A 14573-nucleotide genomic window follows, 5' to 3' on the forward strand; every position below is an offset into this window, starting at 1 on the left:
TGGGGGGATGGGTTATATATCGTTAAGAAATGGAAAGGAAAGTTTAAGTTATTAATGTTATCAATCAAGAAAACTACAAGGTTTGTCTTCGTTTTCGGGATTTGCTTTGATCTTTATTAGAAAATTATTGCGAGTTCTCTCAATATACATATATTTATATATATATATATTCATATATATATATATACATATACATAAATATAGAATGTAGTAACCTTATTCTTAAATCATCGTAATTCATAATTAAAAACATCTTTACATGACTACAGGCGATCGATCGAATTTCTTGATTGGGTTAGACTATATATATACCTTACTTTTCTGATTATTTGCTTGCTTGGGGCCCAATGGGGGAGGCTCGATTCAATTCAATTGATTAATTTGCGCTAGGTGAATTAATAATAACCGAAAAGGAACATTGGATCGGGTATGGGTATGTGGGATATGGGATATGGGATGTGGGATGTGGGATGTTGGATGCACTTGCTCGAACAAAACTTAAGCGGCCTTAGTACATCTCTTCATACATGTATGTACGAGGGGATGTGAATTGATCGCAGAATGGTATAATAGGGGGGTCAAATGGTGGGTAGTGGGATTGTGGGATCGTGGAGTTATAGATCAATTTATAAGTATAGATGAGAGTAATTGAGAAATTCACCTCGTTTTGGTTGTATCATTCATGCCTAAAAACGCTCCTACATGGTTCATTCTTCTGCCTTCTCATTCCCTTCTCTCTTTCACTCTCGTGTTTTGTGATCACTGATCCAGTGATCATCATTCGTTCGTTCGTTGATCGTTGATCGTTGACAGTTGAAAGTTGATTTCGGACTGCGCCGCCACTGTGTCACCTTTTGTGTCTGTCTTGAAGAAACATTTATGTGGGGGAGAGGAGTGGCATAGAAGTTACCTGGGTTGGCTCTTCTTCTAAAATCTCAATATCTTCTTCAATATCTCAAATATATTTCATCCTTTGGGCTTTCATCATCAACATCATCATCAATATACATCCTCCAGAAGTGTCCTGAAATGTGTGGCAGAGTGAAACGTGTGAGTGAAGTGAGCTAGGCAATATAGTTAGTACACTCTGTGGCTTAAACTAAGTTGGGTACACAGATGCACATATAGAGACGATATAATAATAGATAATTATACATATATGGTTGGTATATGCGTACATCCTCTGAGTGTGTTGTGATGGTGTGGCACGAACATCACAGACAGCCGATCGTGGACGTGTTGGGGGGACAAATATCATTCATATATGTATGTTTTTTTTTTTTTTTTGCTTTGGGCCTATTAAGTTCGTTCGAAATTTACCTGTTTTGGCGAAGAGGATGGTTGGGGGATACATATGGACGGACACACCACTGGTGTTGTTTTGGGTTTGGGTACTCGAACTCTCGCTTTCACTCTCTCTCTCTCTCTCTCTCTCTCTCTCTCCCTCACTCTCTCTCTCTCTTTCTCTGCCTGTGCTATGTGCTCTGATTCCCTCTGCCCCTTGCCTATGTCTATTAATTATTATTTAATGCGAATTAACGATCGATGCAATTACCTCGTTGGCTTCGTTGGGTATCTTGGATTCTTGGCTTTGAAGATTTTCGCTGGGTGTTAGTAGTAGTAATAGTTTCTTGTCTCTTAATTATAATAATTAGGGTAAAGTGCTGTAGAGTGGGATGGGGGATACGGATTTTTACAAAACACCACACTACAACAATGACACAGGGTGTGGGTGTGTGTGTGTATAAAAAAAAACAAGAAAGGAAGCTAACTTTGGATAACTGAAATTGCTATACCCTTGCAGAGAAAATTCATCATAACTCAACCAAAAATTTATTAAATTACAATCGGAAAGCCGTCCTATGTTCGATTTTATTAGGTTAATAAATCTGCATACTAGGTTAAAATTTGAAAAAATTTAAATTTTTTTGGTCAATTTTTGCGAATTCTAACCTCATAAAATTATGAAAAAAAATTTCAAAAAAATTTTCTCTGACTAAGTTGGCTAGATCGATTCGCCTGTTTGTCCTGATCAAGAATATATTAATTTATAGGGTCGGAAATGATTCCTTCAATGATTTTTAAGCTTCTGACTAAAATTATAATACCATTCTTTGAGTAATTTGTACCTATATTTTTAATAACAATTTTTGTAGACTTATTAAAGTTTAAAAAACGCATAACTACCCAAAAAATGCATTAATTTTAATTCGGAAAGCGGCTCTATGTTAGTTTTTTGGAGGTTAATAAATCTGCATACTCGGTTAAAATTTGAAAAAATTAAAAATTTTTTGGTCAATTTTTGCGAATTCTAACCTTATACAAATATGAAAAAAATTTCAAAAAAATTTTCTCTGCCTAAGATGGCTAGATCGATTCGCCTGTTTGTCCTGATCAAGAATATATATGACTTATAGGGTCGGAAATGATTCCTTCAATGATTTTTAAGCTCCTGACTAAAGTTATAATTCCATTCTTTGAGTAATTTGTACCTATATTTTTAATAACAATTTTTGTAGACTTATTAAAGTTTAAAAAACGCATAACTACCCAAAAAATGCATTAATTTTAATTCGGAAAGCGGCTCTATGTTAGTTTTTTGGAGGTTAATAAATCTGCATACTCGGTTAAAATTTGAAAAAATTAAAAATTTTTTGGTCAATTTTTGCGAATTCTAACCTTATACAAATATGAAAAAAATTTCAAAAAAATTTTCTCTGCCTAAGATGGCTAGATCGATTCGCCTGTTTGTCCTGATCAAGAATATATATGACTTATAGGGTCGGAAATGATTCCTTCAATGATTTTTAAGCTCCTGACTAAAGTTATAATTCCATTCTTTGAGTAATTTGTACCTATATTTTTAATAACAATTTTTGTAGACTTATTAAAGTTTAAAAAACGCATAACTACCCAAAAAATGCATTAATTTTAATTCGGAAAGCGGCTCTATGTTAGTTTTTTGGAGGTTAATAAATCTGCATACTCGGTTAAAATTTGAAAAAATTAAAAATTTTTTGGTCAATTTTTGCGAATTCTAACCTTATACAAATATGAAAAAAATTTCAAAAAAATTTTCTCTGCCTAAGATGGCTAGATCGATTCGCCTGTTTGTCCTGATCAAGAATATATATGACTTATAGGGTCGGAAATGATTCCTTCAATGATTTTTAAGCTCCTGACTAAAGTTATAATTCCATTCTTTGAGTAATTTGTACCTATATTTTTAATAACAATTTTTGTAGACTTATTAAAGTTTAAAAAACGCATAACTACCCAAAAAATGCATTAATTTTAATTCGGAAAGCGGCTCTATGTTAGTTTTTTGGAGGTTAATAAATCTGCATACTCGGTTAAAATTTGAAAAAATTAAAAAATTTTTGGTCAATTTTTGCGAATTCTAACCTTATACAAATATGAAAAAAATTTCAAAAAAATTTTCTCTGCCTAAGATGGCTAGATCGATTCGCCTGTTTGTCCTGATCAAGAATATATATGACTTATAGGGTCGGAAATGATTCCTTCAATGATTTTTAAGCTCCTGACTAAAGTTATAATTCCATTCTTTGAGTAATTTGTACCTATATTTTTAATAACAATTTTTGTAGACTTATTAAAGTTTAAAAAACGCATAACTACGCAAAAAATGCATTAATTTTAATTCGGAAAGCGGTTCTATGTTAGTTTTTTGAAGGTTTATAAATCTGCATACTCGGTTAAAATTTGAAAAAATTTAAATTTTTGAAGTCAATTTTTGCGAATTCTAACCTTATAAAATTATGAAAAAAATTCAAAAAATTTTTCTGTGCCTAAGATGGCTAGATCGATTCGCCTGTTTGTCCTGATCAAGAATATATATGACTTATAGGGTCGGAAATGATTCCTTCACTGATTTTTAAGCTTCTGACTAAAATTATCAAACAATTCTTTGAGTAATTATTACCTATATTTTTTATAACAATTTTTTTTAGACTTATTAAAGTTTAAAAAACGCATAACTACGCAAAAAATGCATTAATTTTAATTCGGAAAGCGGTTCTATGTTAGTTTTTTGAAGGTTAATAAATCTGCATACTCGGTTTAAATTTGAAAAAATTAAAATTTTTGAAGTCAATTTTTGCGAATTCTAACCTTATAAAATTATGGAAAAAAATTTCAAAAATTTGTTCTCTGCCTTAGATGGCTAGATCGATTCGCCTGTTTGTCCTGATCAAGAATATATATGACTTATAGGGTCGGAAATGATTCCTTCAATGATTTTTAAGCTCCTGACTAAAATTATAATACCATTCTTTGAGTAATTTGTACCTATATTTTTTATAACAATTTTTTTAGACTTATTAAAGTTTAAAAAACGCATAACTACGCAAAAAATGCATTAATTTTAATTCGGAAAGCGGTTCTATGTTAGTTTTTTGAAGGTTAATAAATCTGCATACTCGGTTTAAATTTGAAAAAATTAAAATTTTTGAAGTCAATTTTTGCGAATTCTAACCTTATAAAATTATGGAAAAAAATTTCAAAAATTTGTTCTCTGCCTAAGATGGCTAGATCGATTCGCCTGTTTGTCCTGATCAAGAATATATATGACTTATAGGGTCGGAAATGATTCCTTCAATGATTTTTAAGCTCCTGACTAAAATTATAATACCATTCTTTGAGTAATTTGTACCTATATTTTTTATAACATTTTTTTTAGAATTATCAAAGTTTAAAAAACGCATACCTACGCAAAAAATTCATTAATTTTAATTCGGAAAGCGGCTCTATGTTAGTTTTTTGAAGGTTAATAAATCTGCATACTCGGTTAAAATTTGAAAAAATTAAAATTTTTTTGGTCCATTTTTGCGAATTCTAACCTTATAAAATTATGAACAAAAATTCAAAAAAATTTTTCTATGCCTAAGATGGCTAGATCGATTTGCCTGTTTGTCCTGATCAAGAATATATATGACTTATAGGGTCGGAAATGATTCCTTCACTGATTTTTAAGCTTCTGACTGAAATTATAATACCCTGCAAAGGTATTATAGGAAAAGGTGGGAATTAACAGCCACGACACATGGCAGCCGAGAAGGAACCCTCCTCGCTCAAGTGACAATGGGAGTGTAAGGTCCCTTTGATAATCCTTCCTAAGTAATTAAACCAATTATAGATTAGAGAGTAACTATACTATACTATAACTTTGATAATCCTTCCTCAGTAATTAAACCAATTTCCGATTAGAGAGTAACTATAGATATCGCAAATACTTATTTCTCTATTTAACATATTTTAAGGGATATTCTCTATATAAATCATTATCTTAATAATTGGTTATAACACCCAATCGGACAACTCTTAAATTCTTTGAAATACATACAACGGAAGCTGCTCCCATTATCACTCTTATCAGCTCTCATCTGACTTTATGCTAGGTACTCGTACTTCAACTACAGGTATCTCTGGGTTACGGAATTCGGAATAAGGATCTCCCAATGCCCAAACACACACACACACGCACGGACACACAAGGCAAGGGACCCAGCAACCCATTCGCCAAGCCAAGCCAAAGCACATGCAGTTCGAGTCTCTCTAAGTCTCTAATATAGTATATACATAGATATTTACATTCATTGTTTTATCGTGTGGAGGAGCCATGTGTGTGTGTTTGGTGTCTTGGGTTTTGAGTGTGCAGGGGATTGCATGAGATGCGTGGTGAAACTGTTTTTGTTTTTGGTTTTGATTTTGGTTAGTAAAGCGCAAAAGAGATAAGGAGTAAGGCTTGGTAAATACCTGGAACAGTCACTGTCCCGTCGTTGTCGTTGTCGATGTCGCACAGCCGCCCGGAAGAGCGCTTCGTCTCAACCCAAATCCTCAAGGGAGCTAAGTTACTTTGGATTCCCTATCCCTGATCCCGAAGCTGAGTAACACTTTACAGAGATATTTTAATATCTATATCAAATACTATTTACTATTTAATTCTAGAATCTAGTTTCAGATTGCTGGACTGCTGAAACGTACAAATAATGTTTTTAACAGAAAGTCAAATAAAGTCACTCATTTAAGCGTTAATATATTAATATATATGGCTTATCAAAAATCAAAGCTGATTAGATCAAGACACTGGGTCTTTTGGTAAATTTTAAGATCAAACTAACAATTAGTTAATGCTCTGTTAGAGAAGCTTTCTTTAGGATCACCCTCCTGCGTAGCTAAATGCCTCCAAAATACGACATATGTATATAGGGGGCAGGTCGGAGTCAGTCGGATTGATCAATATATATAGTTATGGTACGAGTACGAGTACGAGTATGTCTACGGAGTGTGGAGGGGCACACGATGGCGCCGGAGAGTGTTACGTTTACGGAGATGATCAAGTGTTGGACTCACCTCTGCGCACTCGTTCTAGCCAGCTCTCTGATACACTGTTTCTTTTTTTTTTACTGTCTTGATACATATTACTTTGGAAATTGTGTTAATGATTTTTTTTTTTTTTTTGGGGTACCTCGATGCTGCCTCTGCGTTGGCAGCTGCTGCTTACGGATTGCGAATCGAAGATTGAGTGTCAGTTGGTTGGTCTTGTTCGTGGTTTTAGAAAGGTTTCGTTTCCAAACATTCTGCGTATGCTTCTTGGCCTCCGTCTCAGCGTTTGCTAATATTTTAACTTGACTCTTTTTGTATTATTCTCGCTTCCTTATTTCGTTTCACTTTGTTATTGGTTTTTGGTCTCTAGTAGCGGCTGCGACTCCGGCTGCGACAATGCCGTTCACGGCTATCATGCCGGTAGTGGCTGTGACTATGGTTGTGATTATGGTGGCGATTATTCCGGTTGCCACCGCCTCCACCGCCGTTTCCGCCAGCAGAGCCACCTCCACCACTTCGCGAATACGAATGATGCGAGCTGTGATGCGATTTGTGGTGATCTGGAAAGAGCAGAAAGCTGATGAGGGCCGTGTGCAACTCAATGTGGGTGGGGAAGTTAACTTACGGTGTCGCCGATCTGAGGGCTGACGATTCTGGCCATAGTCTCGACTTCGCTCCCTGTAGTCGTTGCGTGAGTCCCTGGATAATATTTTCAAGGATTAGATAGTAAATATAAGCTCTTTGAAGCAAACTAAATTGGCCAGGTTTTAACCTTTGCCTTGATTTGTGATGCAATTTGAACAAGCATTCATTTGGCAGCCGCAAAAGATTACTACAAAGTAAGGTGAATATTGGCAGTATTAGCCATTAGTCACATCACAAGGGCAAGTTGCCAAGTTTGCTTGCGAATAATTACAGAAGCAAACACAGGAAAAAGTAATTTATGTCGGGACCAAAAAAGGTGGGTAGCTACTACGCAGCTGAAGGTAGTAGATAGTGTGCCTCCTTATAAGCTCATCTCCAAATAAAGATCAAGCAATGGCCACTTACCGCCTATTATCGTAGTTGTGGAAGCGCTGGACGCGGCCCTCTCGCCGACGACGATCCTCCTGCTCGCGCTCCTTCTGCCGCGCCTCGTTGATCTCGGCTACGGCATTGCGCAGCTTGGAATATCCCAGATGCTGCTTGCCCGTCAGATGGTCCTCGATCCGCTGCTGGGCATCGCCCACAATCAGAAAGGCGCCGCATATCTCGCACACTTTCATTTGTTTCTCCGGCAATGCCTCGTGCGACCAGCCAACGGACTTTATCTCCGTCGGCCGCTCTGCTTTATCCTCGCTGCCGGGAGTAGTAGGAGCTGGAGCAAAAGCTATCGTAGCAAGGCCTTCGCTACCTTCTTCAGCACTGATAGATCCGGGTACGGAATCCAAATTAGATGTGTTTACAGCCTCTGTGGCCTTATCACTGCCAACAGCAGGCTGGCCAACTGATTGGGTCAGGCTGAAGGGTTCCTCCTTGGCGAGACCACCGTCGTTGGAGTTTGCGCCGGGACTCATGGGCAACGGCTGTGGCTGCTGCTCGTCCCCGCTCGACTGCTGGAGGTTACTAATGCTGCTGTTGGCCTTGTGACTGGCCTCGTACTGCCGCACCAGCTGCTCCCTCTCCTCCTTCAGCTCTTCGCAGAGGGTCATCAGGTCCTGGGCCTGATCGACATCGCCCCGTATGCCCGCCTCCTCGGCCTCCGACAGCAGCTTATTGATGCGCGCCGTCAGGTTGGCCAGCTGCTCCTGTTGCCTGCTCAGCGGGGCGGGGACAACGGGCTGGTCGCGCTGCATCAGCTGCAGGCGCTGCTTGCCCTTTTGGATCTTTCGATCAACGTCGTGCAGCATCACATTGCAGAACCGCAAGAACTCGTCCTCGTACTGTCGCTTTCGCTGCGATGGCCTCGCCTCCTCGTACAGGTGCTTGGCCTCCTCGTCGTGGATGCGGGTACAGGGACCGAGGTCGGCGCGGGTATTGATAAATAGGTCGTGCGGGCAGAACTTGACGTTGTAGAACTGGCAGAACTGCACCACGGAAACGGGAAATTGGAGTGATAAGGATTGCATGTAGCACTGGCATCAAGTCACTTACCTCGGGGTCCTCCCAATTGACCTTGGCCCCGGCCTCCGAGGGATGCAGATTCCGGTTGCGGCCCATTAGCTCATCGAGCATTTGCCTGGCGGCGTCCACCATTTTCCTCGCCTATTCTCCCCCCTTCTTTCGTACTTCTGCAGCCGCTGAGCGAGGGGGGGACGGTTTATGGATGCAGTTGTGGTTTGTTTTCTATTTGCGCAGTAAGCGCTGCCGGCAGATCGGCGGATCGATGGATCCGGTGCTGCGGGTCGGCTGCCAGGTGCCGGTTCACATCTACGGCGCAGCGGGTAGCACTTGATCACGGGAGATTTGATTTACGCGGAGAATTCTTCTGCTGAATCAATAAAATTCGCGATAGAGATGGGACAAATACACTAAAAAGCGATATTCACGGCACCAACTGCCTATCGGTATCCGATAAGTCTCTGCACGCAGGCCTATCGAAGGCTACGTTCATCACTAAAGCGAGGTTTCGGTGTTTTTTGAACTTTTAAGAAAATGCTATAGAACTCCGCCGAGTCGAAGACGCATTTAACGATGGCCAACGCAGTGGTGGTGCTGGACAACGGGGCGCACACAGCCAAGGTGGGACTGGCCAACCAGGACGAGCCGCAGGTGGTGCCCAACTGCATCATGAAGGCCAAGAGCGAGCGACGGCGCGCCTTCGTGGGCAACCAGATCGACGAGTGCCGGGACACCTCGGCGCTGTTCTATATACTGGCCTTCCAGCGCGGCTACCTGCTTAACTGGGACACTCAGAAGACCGTGTGGGACTACATCTTCAGCAAGGACGGCATCGGTTGCACCCTCGATGGACGCAGCATCGTGATTACGGAGCCGCAGATGAACTTCCAGAGCGTTCAGGAGGCGATGTTGGAGATGCTGTTTGAAGAATACCGTGTAGGGGGCGTATACAAGACAACCGCAGCCGACCTGGCCGCCTTCAACTATGTGGCTGACAGCGAGGAGCGCACCACGATGCAATCACTGAACTGCATCATTATCGACGTCGGCTATAGCTTCACACATGTAGTACCCTTCGTCCTTGGACGCCGTGTGCTTGAGGGCATCCGGCGCATCGATATGGGTGGCAAGGCGCTGACCAATCACCTCAAAGAGCTCATATCCTACCGTCAGCTGAACGTGATGGACGAGAGCCACGTGGTCAACCAGATCAAGGAGGACGTCTGCTTCGTGGCCGAGGACTTCAAGGAGGCAATGCGGGTCCACCAGAGCGAGGAGAAGCGACGGGAGGTGACGCTGGATTATGTGCTGCCTGACTTTACCACGGTGAAGCGTGGCTATATCCGGGTGCCCGGTCAACCGCGGGAGGACGAGGACCAGCAGCAGTCGGTGCCGCTGTGCAATGAACGCTTCACCGTGCCCGAGCTGCTCTTCAATCCCTCCGACATTGGTGTGCAGCAGGTGGGGATACCCGAGGCGGTGGCCGATTGCCTCAAGGCCTGCCCCTGGGAGGCGCATCGAGAACTCCTGCTCAACATACTCATCGTGGGTGGCAGCGCTCAGTTTCCCGGATTCCTGCCGCGCCTCAAACGCGATCTGCGCGCCCTTGTGCCCTGCGATCTGGAGGTCTCACTCATCTGCCCCGAGGATCCAGTGCGCTATGCCTGGTATGGCGGCAAGGAGGTAGCCACCAGCCCCAACTTTGACGAGTTCGTGTACACGCGCGAGGACTACGAGGAGTACGGAGCACATGGGCTGAACCAGCGGTAGTCGTAAGAGTAGCACTTAAACTTGTATGTAATTGTAAACACATTAAAACAGTATCCAGAGAGGGAGCGAAATCACATCTAGAACATTCCTTGTCTATATATTGAACTAGGGCTAAGAGGACAACTGCCACGGGTCACTTACCTAGCGCTAAGCATTGTACAACTAAAATTTAACTAAAGAACACAACTTAACATTTAGCATTCGTTTGCGAAGTAGAATTTACAAAGGGGTAGAGGTTGCCGTGTTTTTGGCCAACAGAAATGAGATACTAAGTCTGCTGCGTGCTGCTCCTACTGTTGCTCCATTTAACTTGGTTAATTTAGGTCTGCGAGGCGGGTGTGTGCCGGCGGATCTCCTCTGGATCTCCATCTCCGGCTTACATGCTGAACGATTCGCCGCAGCCACAGGTGCCCTTGATGTTCGGATTATTGAACACGAACTCGCTGGACAGCTTTGATTCCACAAAGTCCATCTCGGTGCCTGCCAACGATTCGAGTTGAGGAGTTAAGAAACATCTAATTAAAATGTTAGAGCCACTTACCCAGCAGCGAGAGTTGGGCCTTCTTGTCGATAAACACCTTGACGCCATCCTGGATCACCTCCTCGTCCAGCTTATCTGCTGGGAGATGTGAATGTAGACAACATGGAAGGTAAGTAAGCCTCTAAATTAAAAGATCTCTTTAACTCACCTTTTTGGCTGGCATAGTCCAACGTGTAGGAGAGGCCGTTGCATCCACGCTGTCGCACGCCCACCTTCAGGCCAACCTGGCAGGAGAAGACATGCAAAAGGAGATTGGTTAAGCACTATGGTTCGTCTGGAGATGCCCCATTTAATAATAATACCCCACCTAATACTCTCTAAACACATCATCCTAATCAGAAAGACCTTGAACCTGAGAGTATCTCAGGTTCAACTACCTAAAAGTCTCGCCAAATTTATGATATGCTAAGCTAAAGCTTGACGCTTAAGTACAGATATTATAACTCTTGAATGCGGGATTAAAAAATGCAATATATATAAAAGAATTTCGAGGGTCAGTGGGCTAAAGACATAAAAAATCTGAGTAGTATAAACAATACGATATGAAAAGAAGAAAGAGGAGTAAAAGGGGTGTTTTAGATACACTCCTAGGATGAAATAGAGCTTATTTCTATCAACTTCTGTAGTCTAATATCCTTAAAAACTGGACAATAACAATTTGCAGCAAGGACATCCTTATGTCCGCCCAGTATCATTCCTGTGGCCTGCCTTGTTCACTCACCATGTCTGGCTTGTCCTGCAGCAAGGTCTTGATCCGCTGCACTGCCGCGGGTGTCTGGAAGTAGAACAACAACAATAGAACGTAAACAACTGGTGAAAGTGGGCTGAGGACGGGCGACGGGTGACTGTTACTTCATCAATCCGCGTCCGCCCGCGCCGATTTCATCACAGATGCAGCGCAAGTCTGCAGCACTTACCAGGGTAAGGGCGGCCCGCGTCGGGATCAGTTTGCGTCCCTTGACCGCGCGCACGGTCGCCGTTGCCACCACACGTGTCGCCATCTCGCTCCCAATGCTTTATATAATTTGTTTTCCCGATTTTGCGATTCGAAATTATAAGTTCTAGTTGCTGGTAGTGGTGACACTGACTGTCGATAGACGTCACGTGAATTGCGTCGATACTACTGCTATCGATAGGAGCGTGAAGAGCGTGACTAAAAATTTGGAGAAATCTAATTGGAAAACAAAACGGATATCATTAAGAACGATATTTTTGTATAATTTGTACTTGTTTTTGCTATTAATTTACAAAAGGCACAGTGACTGTCATTGCATATATATTTTTCATTCATCATATACGATTTTCATTTGAAAGTCACGATTCGCATTGATGTTTGTTGGTAACGAGTCAAAGTGCCATCACTAATAACATTTTTATTTCACACGGTTCGATCGAATTTAATCAGAATCATAATAATTATAGTATTCACGAAAAATGAGTGTCTTGAAACAAATGTACAAAATCAGCACAGGTCTGGGAAGACGTTCCCTGTGTGCCACGGCAAGGAAAGTAAAAAGCGCAGCGTTTGAGCGCCGGGAAGTTCGGTTCGAAACGCAACTACTGGCTGCAGCAGCCAACACAACAAAATCAGCTGTTTTTGGAAGAAGCAACAACAATAACAACTACACGTGCATCTGCAGGACTTTTCATACAAGTAATTCGGTTGTAAGTTTAGTAAAATTAATTTTATAATTAATCTAATCCATAAATCTAAAAAAAGAAATTATAAAAAAATTACTACATTACAATTTTTTTTATCGAATTTTGATTTTTTTTTTTTTTTTCATTTTTATCATTGCCAGTTAATGAACCAAGATTTTTTAGATCAATAAAATCACAATTTAAAATCTACACAATATTAAAAAATTACTACATTTAACATTTATTGTCACATTAATAAATATTCTTCAAAAATATGAATTATAAGGCAGCATTTAATTCTTTTAAGTATGGTTTATCTTTTCTATTATTTTAAATTGAAATTTCACTATCATTAACATAAAAACTTTGATTCTTCTCCCGCAGCATGATGCGGACAAGACGGTGGCCACCAACAGCATTCCCCTGGCCGAGCTGCAGACCAAGATGCAGCTGATCTACACGTGCAAGGTGTGTCAGACGCGGAACATGAAGACCATTTCGAAGGTGGCCTACAACCGTGGCGTCGTCATTGTCACCTGCGAGGGCTGCTCCAATCACCACCTCATCGCCGATAACCTCAACTGGTTCACGGACCTCGAGGGCAAGCGCAACATCGAGGAGATTCTGGCGGAGAAGGGCGAGAAGGTGATTCGCCTGGTCGACGGTAACTGCGAATTCCTGCCTAAAACTGATTAAACAGAGATCTTGCCCGCCGGGCTGCCGCTTTAACTATACACGTAGGCCACTTTATTGAGCAGCTGCAGGAGCTGACTACCGGCAGTGGTGGGCAGGAGCGGCTTCAGCTGTTGGCGAAACTGCAGGCGGCAGGGGGAGCAGGGAGCCAGCATCAAATGGGTGACATAGGTGGCCTCGTTGACTGGCAGTTGGGCAGTCTGAAGGGCAGGCGCCTCGGGAGTTAGCTGCATCTCCTCCAGATCCAAGTAGGGCAGCTGTCGGATCCAATAGCCGATCAGGTAGGCTATCAGGCTGGCGGCCAAGTGGCTATGCTCCAGGCAGGCCCAAAATCTCATCTCGTTGGCGGGCAGTGCGACAAATATGAAGATGTTGTGCAGGAAGCTGGCACAGGCGGGGGAGGTGCCCTCCGTCAACGTATCACAGATCATGTGGCGCAGCAGGCGACAGTCGAGGTGTATGGCGCTCTCTCGGGGCTCCCGAAAGAGGTGCAGCCACACGTGAAAGCCCATCAGTTGGAGGGAGCGCTGCAGCGCTATCTCCATGTCCTGGAGGCTAGTCAACCGGCAAATTCGCTTCACCAGGCGGCGCATCTGCTGCAGATCGACACTGATCAGATCGTCACCGGTCAGCGCCTCCGAATGCCGCATCTGTGTCCAGTCTAGGTGCCGAATCACATTCCAAGCCGGCTGAATCTCCGCCAGGGCTTTGTGCATCACATGCAGCAGCGGCGCATGCTCTTCGCCGTGCCGTGTCTTCACTATGCCGGCGCACAACTCCCGGATGTAGTCTCGTGGCGTCTCGCCAAAGAAACCATGTGAATCGCAGCGTTCAGCCAGCTCCTTCCCAAAGCGATCGTGACACTCGAACAGGTACAGGGTGGCCTTCACCATGGACTCGACCAGCGACTGGCTGAGACGCACGCGCCGGTGCTGCGACACCATTTCCTCCTCACATGCGCTCAGCCAGATGAGCAGCTTGCGGCAATGCGGAACCACGTCCTCCAGCTCGGTGCTGCTGGTCAGGATCAAATCCTTGCGTATATATAAATCCATTACGTCCGCACCGCCGCCGCCGCGTTATCTTATCGTTTCAGAGTGACCGTCGCCTGTACGGGTTAAAATACTGTACACATTTAGGGAAATTGACTAAAAATAGGGAAGATCCTTTTGGGAAATTATTCAAAAATCCTCATATTCATATTTGAACTATATTAAAATTTCTAAACTTAGTGATTAAGTATTTGGAAATTATTTAAAATAAACAGGATTCTTTGGGGGGAAATTGCCTTATTATTTTATATTGAATTATAATCCCTTTAAATATTAGATTTAGAAATTCGGAAAGGACTGGCTCCGGAACAGTTGTTGATAACTTGAATATACTTTTAAAATTGTACCACAAAACTTAAATTGACTAATAAATAAAAATTCCACGTTTAAAATGAAAGAAAATCATTAATTGTACACCAAAAATCATCTAC

The 14573-nt window shown here is 42.2% G+C and overlaps 5 protein-coding genes across 7 annotated transcripts; 2 read left to right on the plus strand and 3 right to left on the minus strand.

Moving 5' to 3' along the window:
- Positions 1 to 87: 87 nt before the first annotated feature.
- On the minus strand, positions 88 to 8882 carry LOC110187086 (luc7-like protein 3). Of its 2 annotated transcripts, none has more exons than XM_020956486.2 (5): positions 8479 to 8882; positions 7396 to 8411; positions 6971 to 7044; positions 6373 to 6905; positions 88 to 1024 (listed from the first exon to the last, which is right to left on the minus strand). In XM_020956486.2, the coding sequence occupies exons 1-4, from the start codon at positions 8578 to 8580 to the stop codon at positions 6712 to 6714; spliced, it is 1386 nt and encodes a 461-aa protein (XP_020812145.2). In that variant the 5' UTR covers positions 8581 to 8882; the 3' UTR covers positions 88 to 1024; positions 6373 to 6711. The 2 variants fall into 2 exon arrangements, with proteins under 2 accessions (XP_020812145.2, XP_086690987.1); XM_086834861.1 differs by having other exon boundaries at positions 5776 to 6905.
- On the plus strand, positions 8883 to 10298 carry Arp6 (Actin-related protein 6). Its single transcript, XM_020956487.2, has one exon. The coding sequence runs from the start codon at positions 9019 to 9021 to the stop codon at positions 10213 to 10215; it is 1197 nt and encodes a 398-aa protein (XP_020812146.1). The 5' UTR covers positions 8883 to 9018; the 3' UTR covers positions 10216 to 10298.
- On the minus strand, positions 10292 to 12084 carry MagR (Iron-sulfur cluster assembly 1 homolog MagR). Of its 2 annotated transcripts, none has more exons than XM_020956498.2 (5): positions 11674 to 12084; positions 11478 to 11531; positions 10905 to 10980; positions 10757 to 10831; positions 10292 to 10695 (listed from the first exon to the last, which is right to left on the minus strand). In XM_020956498.2, the coding sequence occupies exons 1-5, from the start codon at positions 11755 to 11757 to the stop codon at positions 10592 to 10594; spliced, it is 393 nt and encodes a 130-aa protein (XP_020812157.1). In that variant the 5' UTR covers positions 11758 to 12084; the 3' UTR covers positions 10292 to 10591. The 2 variants fall into 2 exon arrangements, with proteins under 2 accessions (XP_020812157.1, XP_020812156.1); XM_020956497.2 differs by having other exon boundaries at positions 10757 to 10834.
- LOC110187090 (uncharacterized) lies at positions 12051 to 13131 on the plus strand. Its single transcript, XM_020956495.2, has 2 exons — positions 12051 to 12421; positions 12782 to 13131. The coding sequence occupies exons 1-2, from the start codon at positions 12191 to 12193 to the stop codon at positions 13091 to 13093; spliced, it is 543 nt and encodes a 180-aa protein (XP_020812154.1). The 5' UTR covers positions 12051 to 12190; the 3' UTR covers positions 13094 to 13131.
- LOC110187088 (uncharacterized) lies at positions 12615 to 14538 on the minus strand. The gene has a single exon (XM_020956488.2). The coding sequence runs from the start codon at positions 14143 to 14145 to the stop codon at positions 13123 to 13125; it is 1023 nt and encodes a 340-aa protein (XP_020812147.2). The 5' UTR covers positions 14146 to 14538; the 3' UTR covers positions 12615 to 13122.
- Positions 14539 to 14573: the final 35 nt, after the last annotated feature.

The sequence above is a fragment of the Drosophila serrata genome, unplaced genomic scaffold, assembly GCF_035046125.1.
Source record: "Drosophila serrata isolate PLE 108 unplaced genomic scaffold, ASM3504612v1 contig_36, whole genome shotgun sequence".
Classification (NCBI taxonomy): Eukaryota; Metazoa; Arthropoda; class Insecta; order Diptera; family Drosophilidae; genus Drosophila; species Drosophila serrata.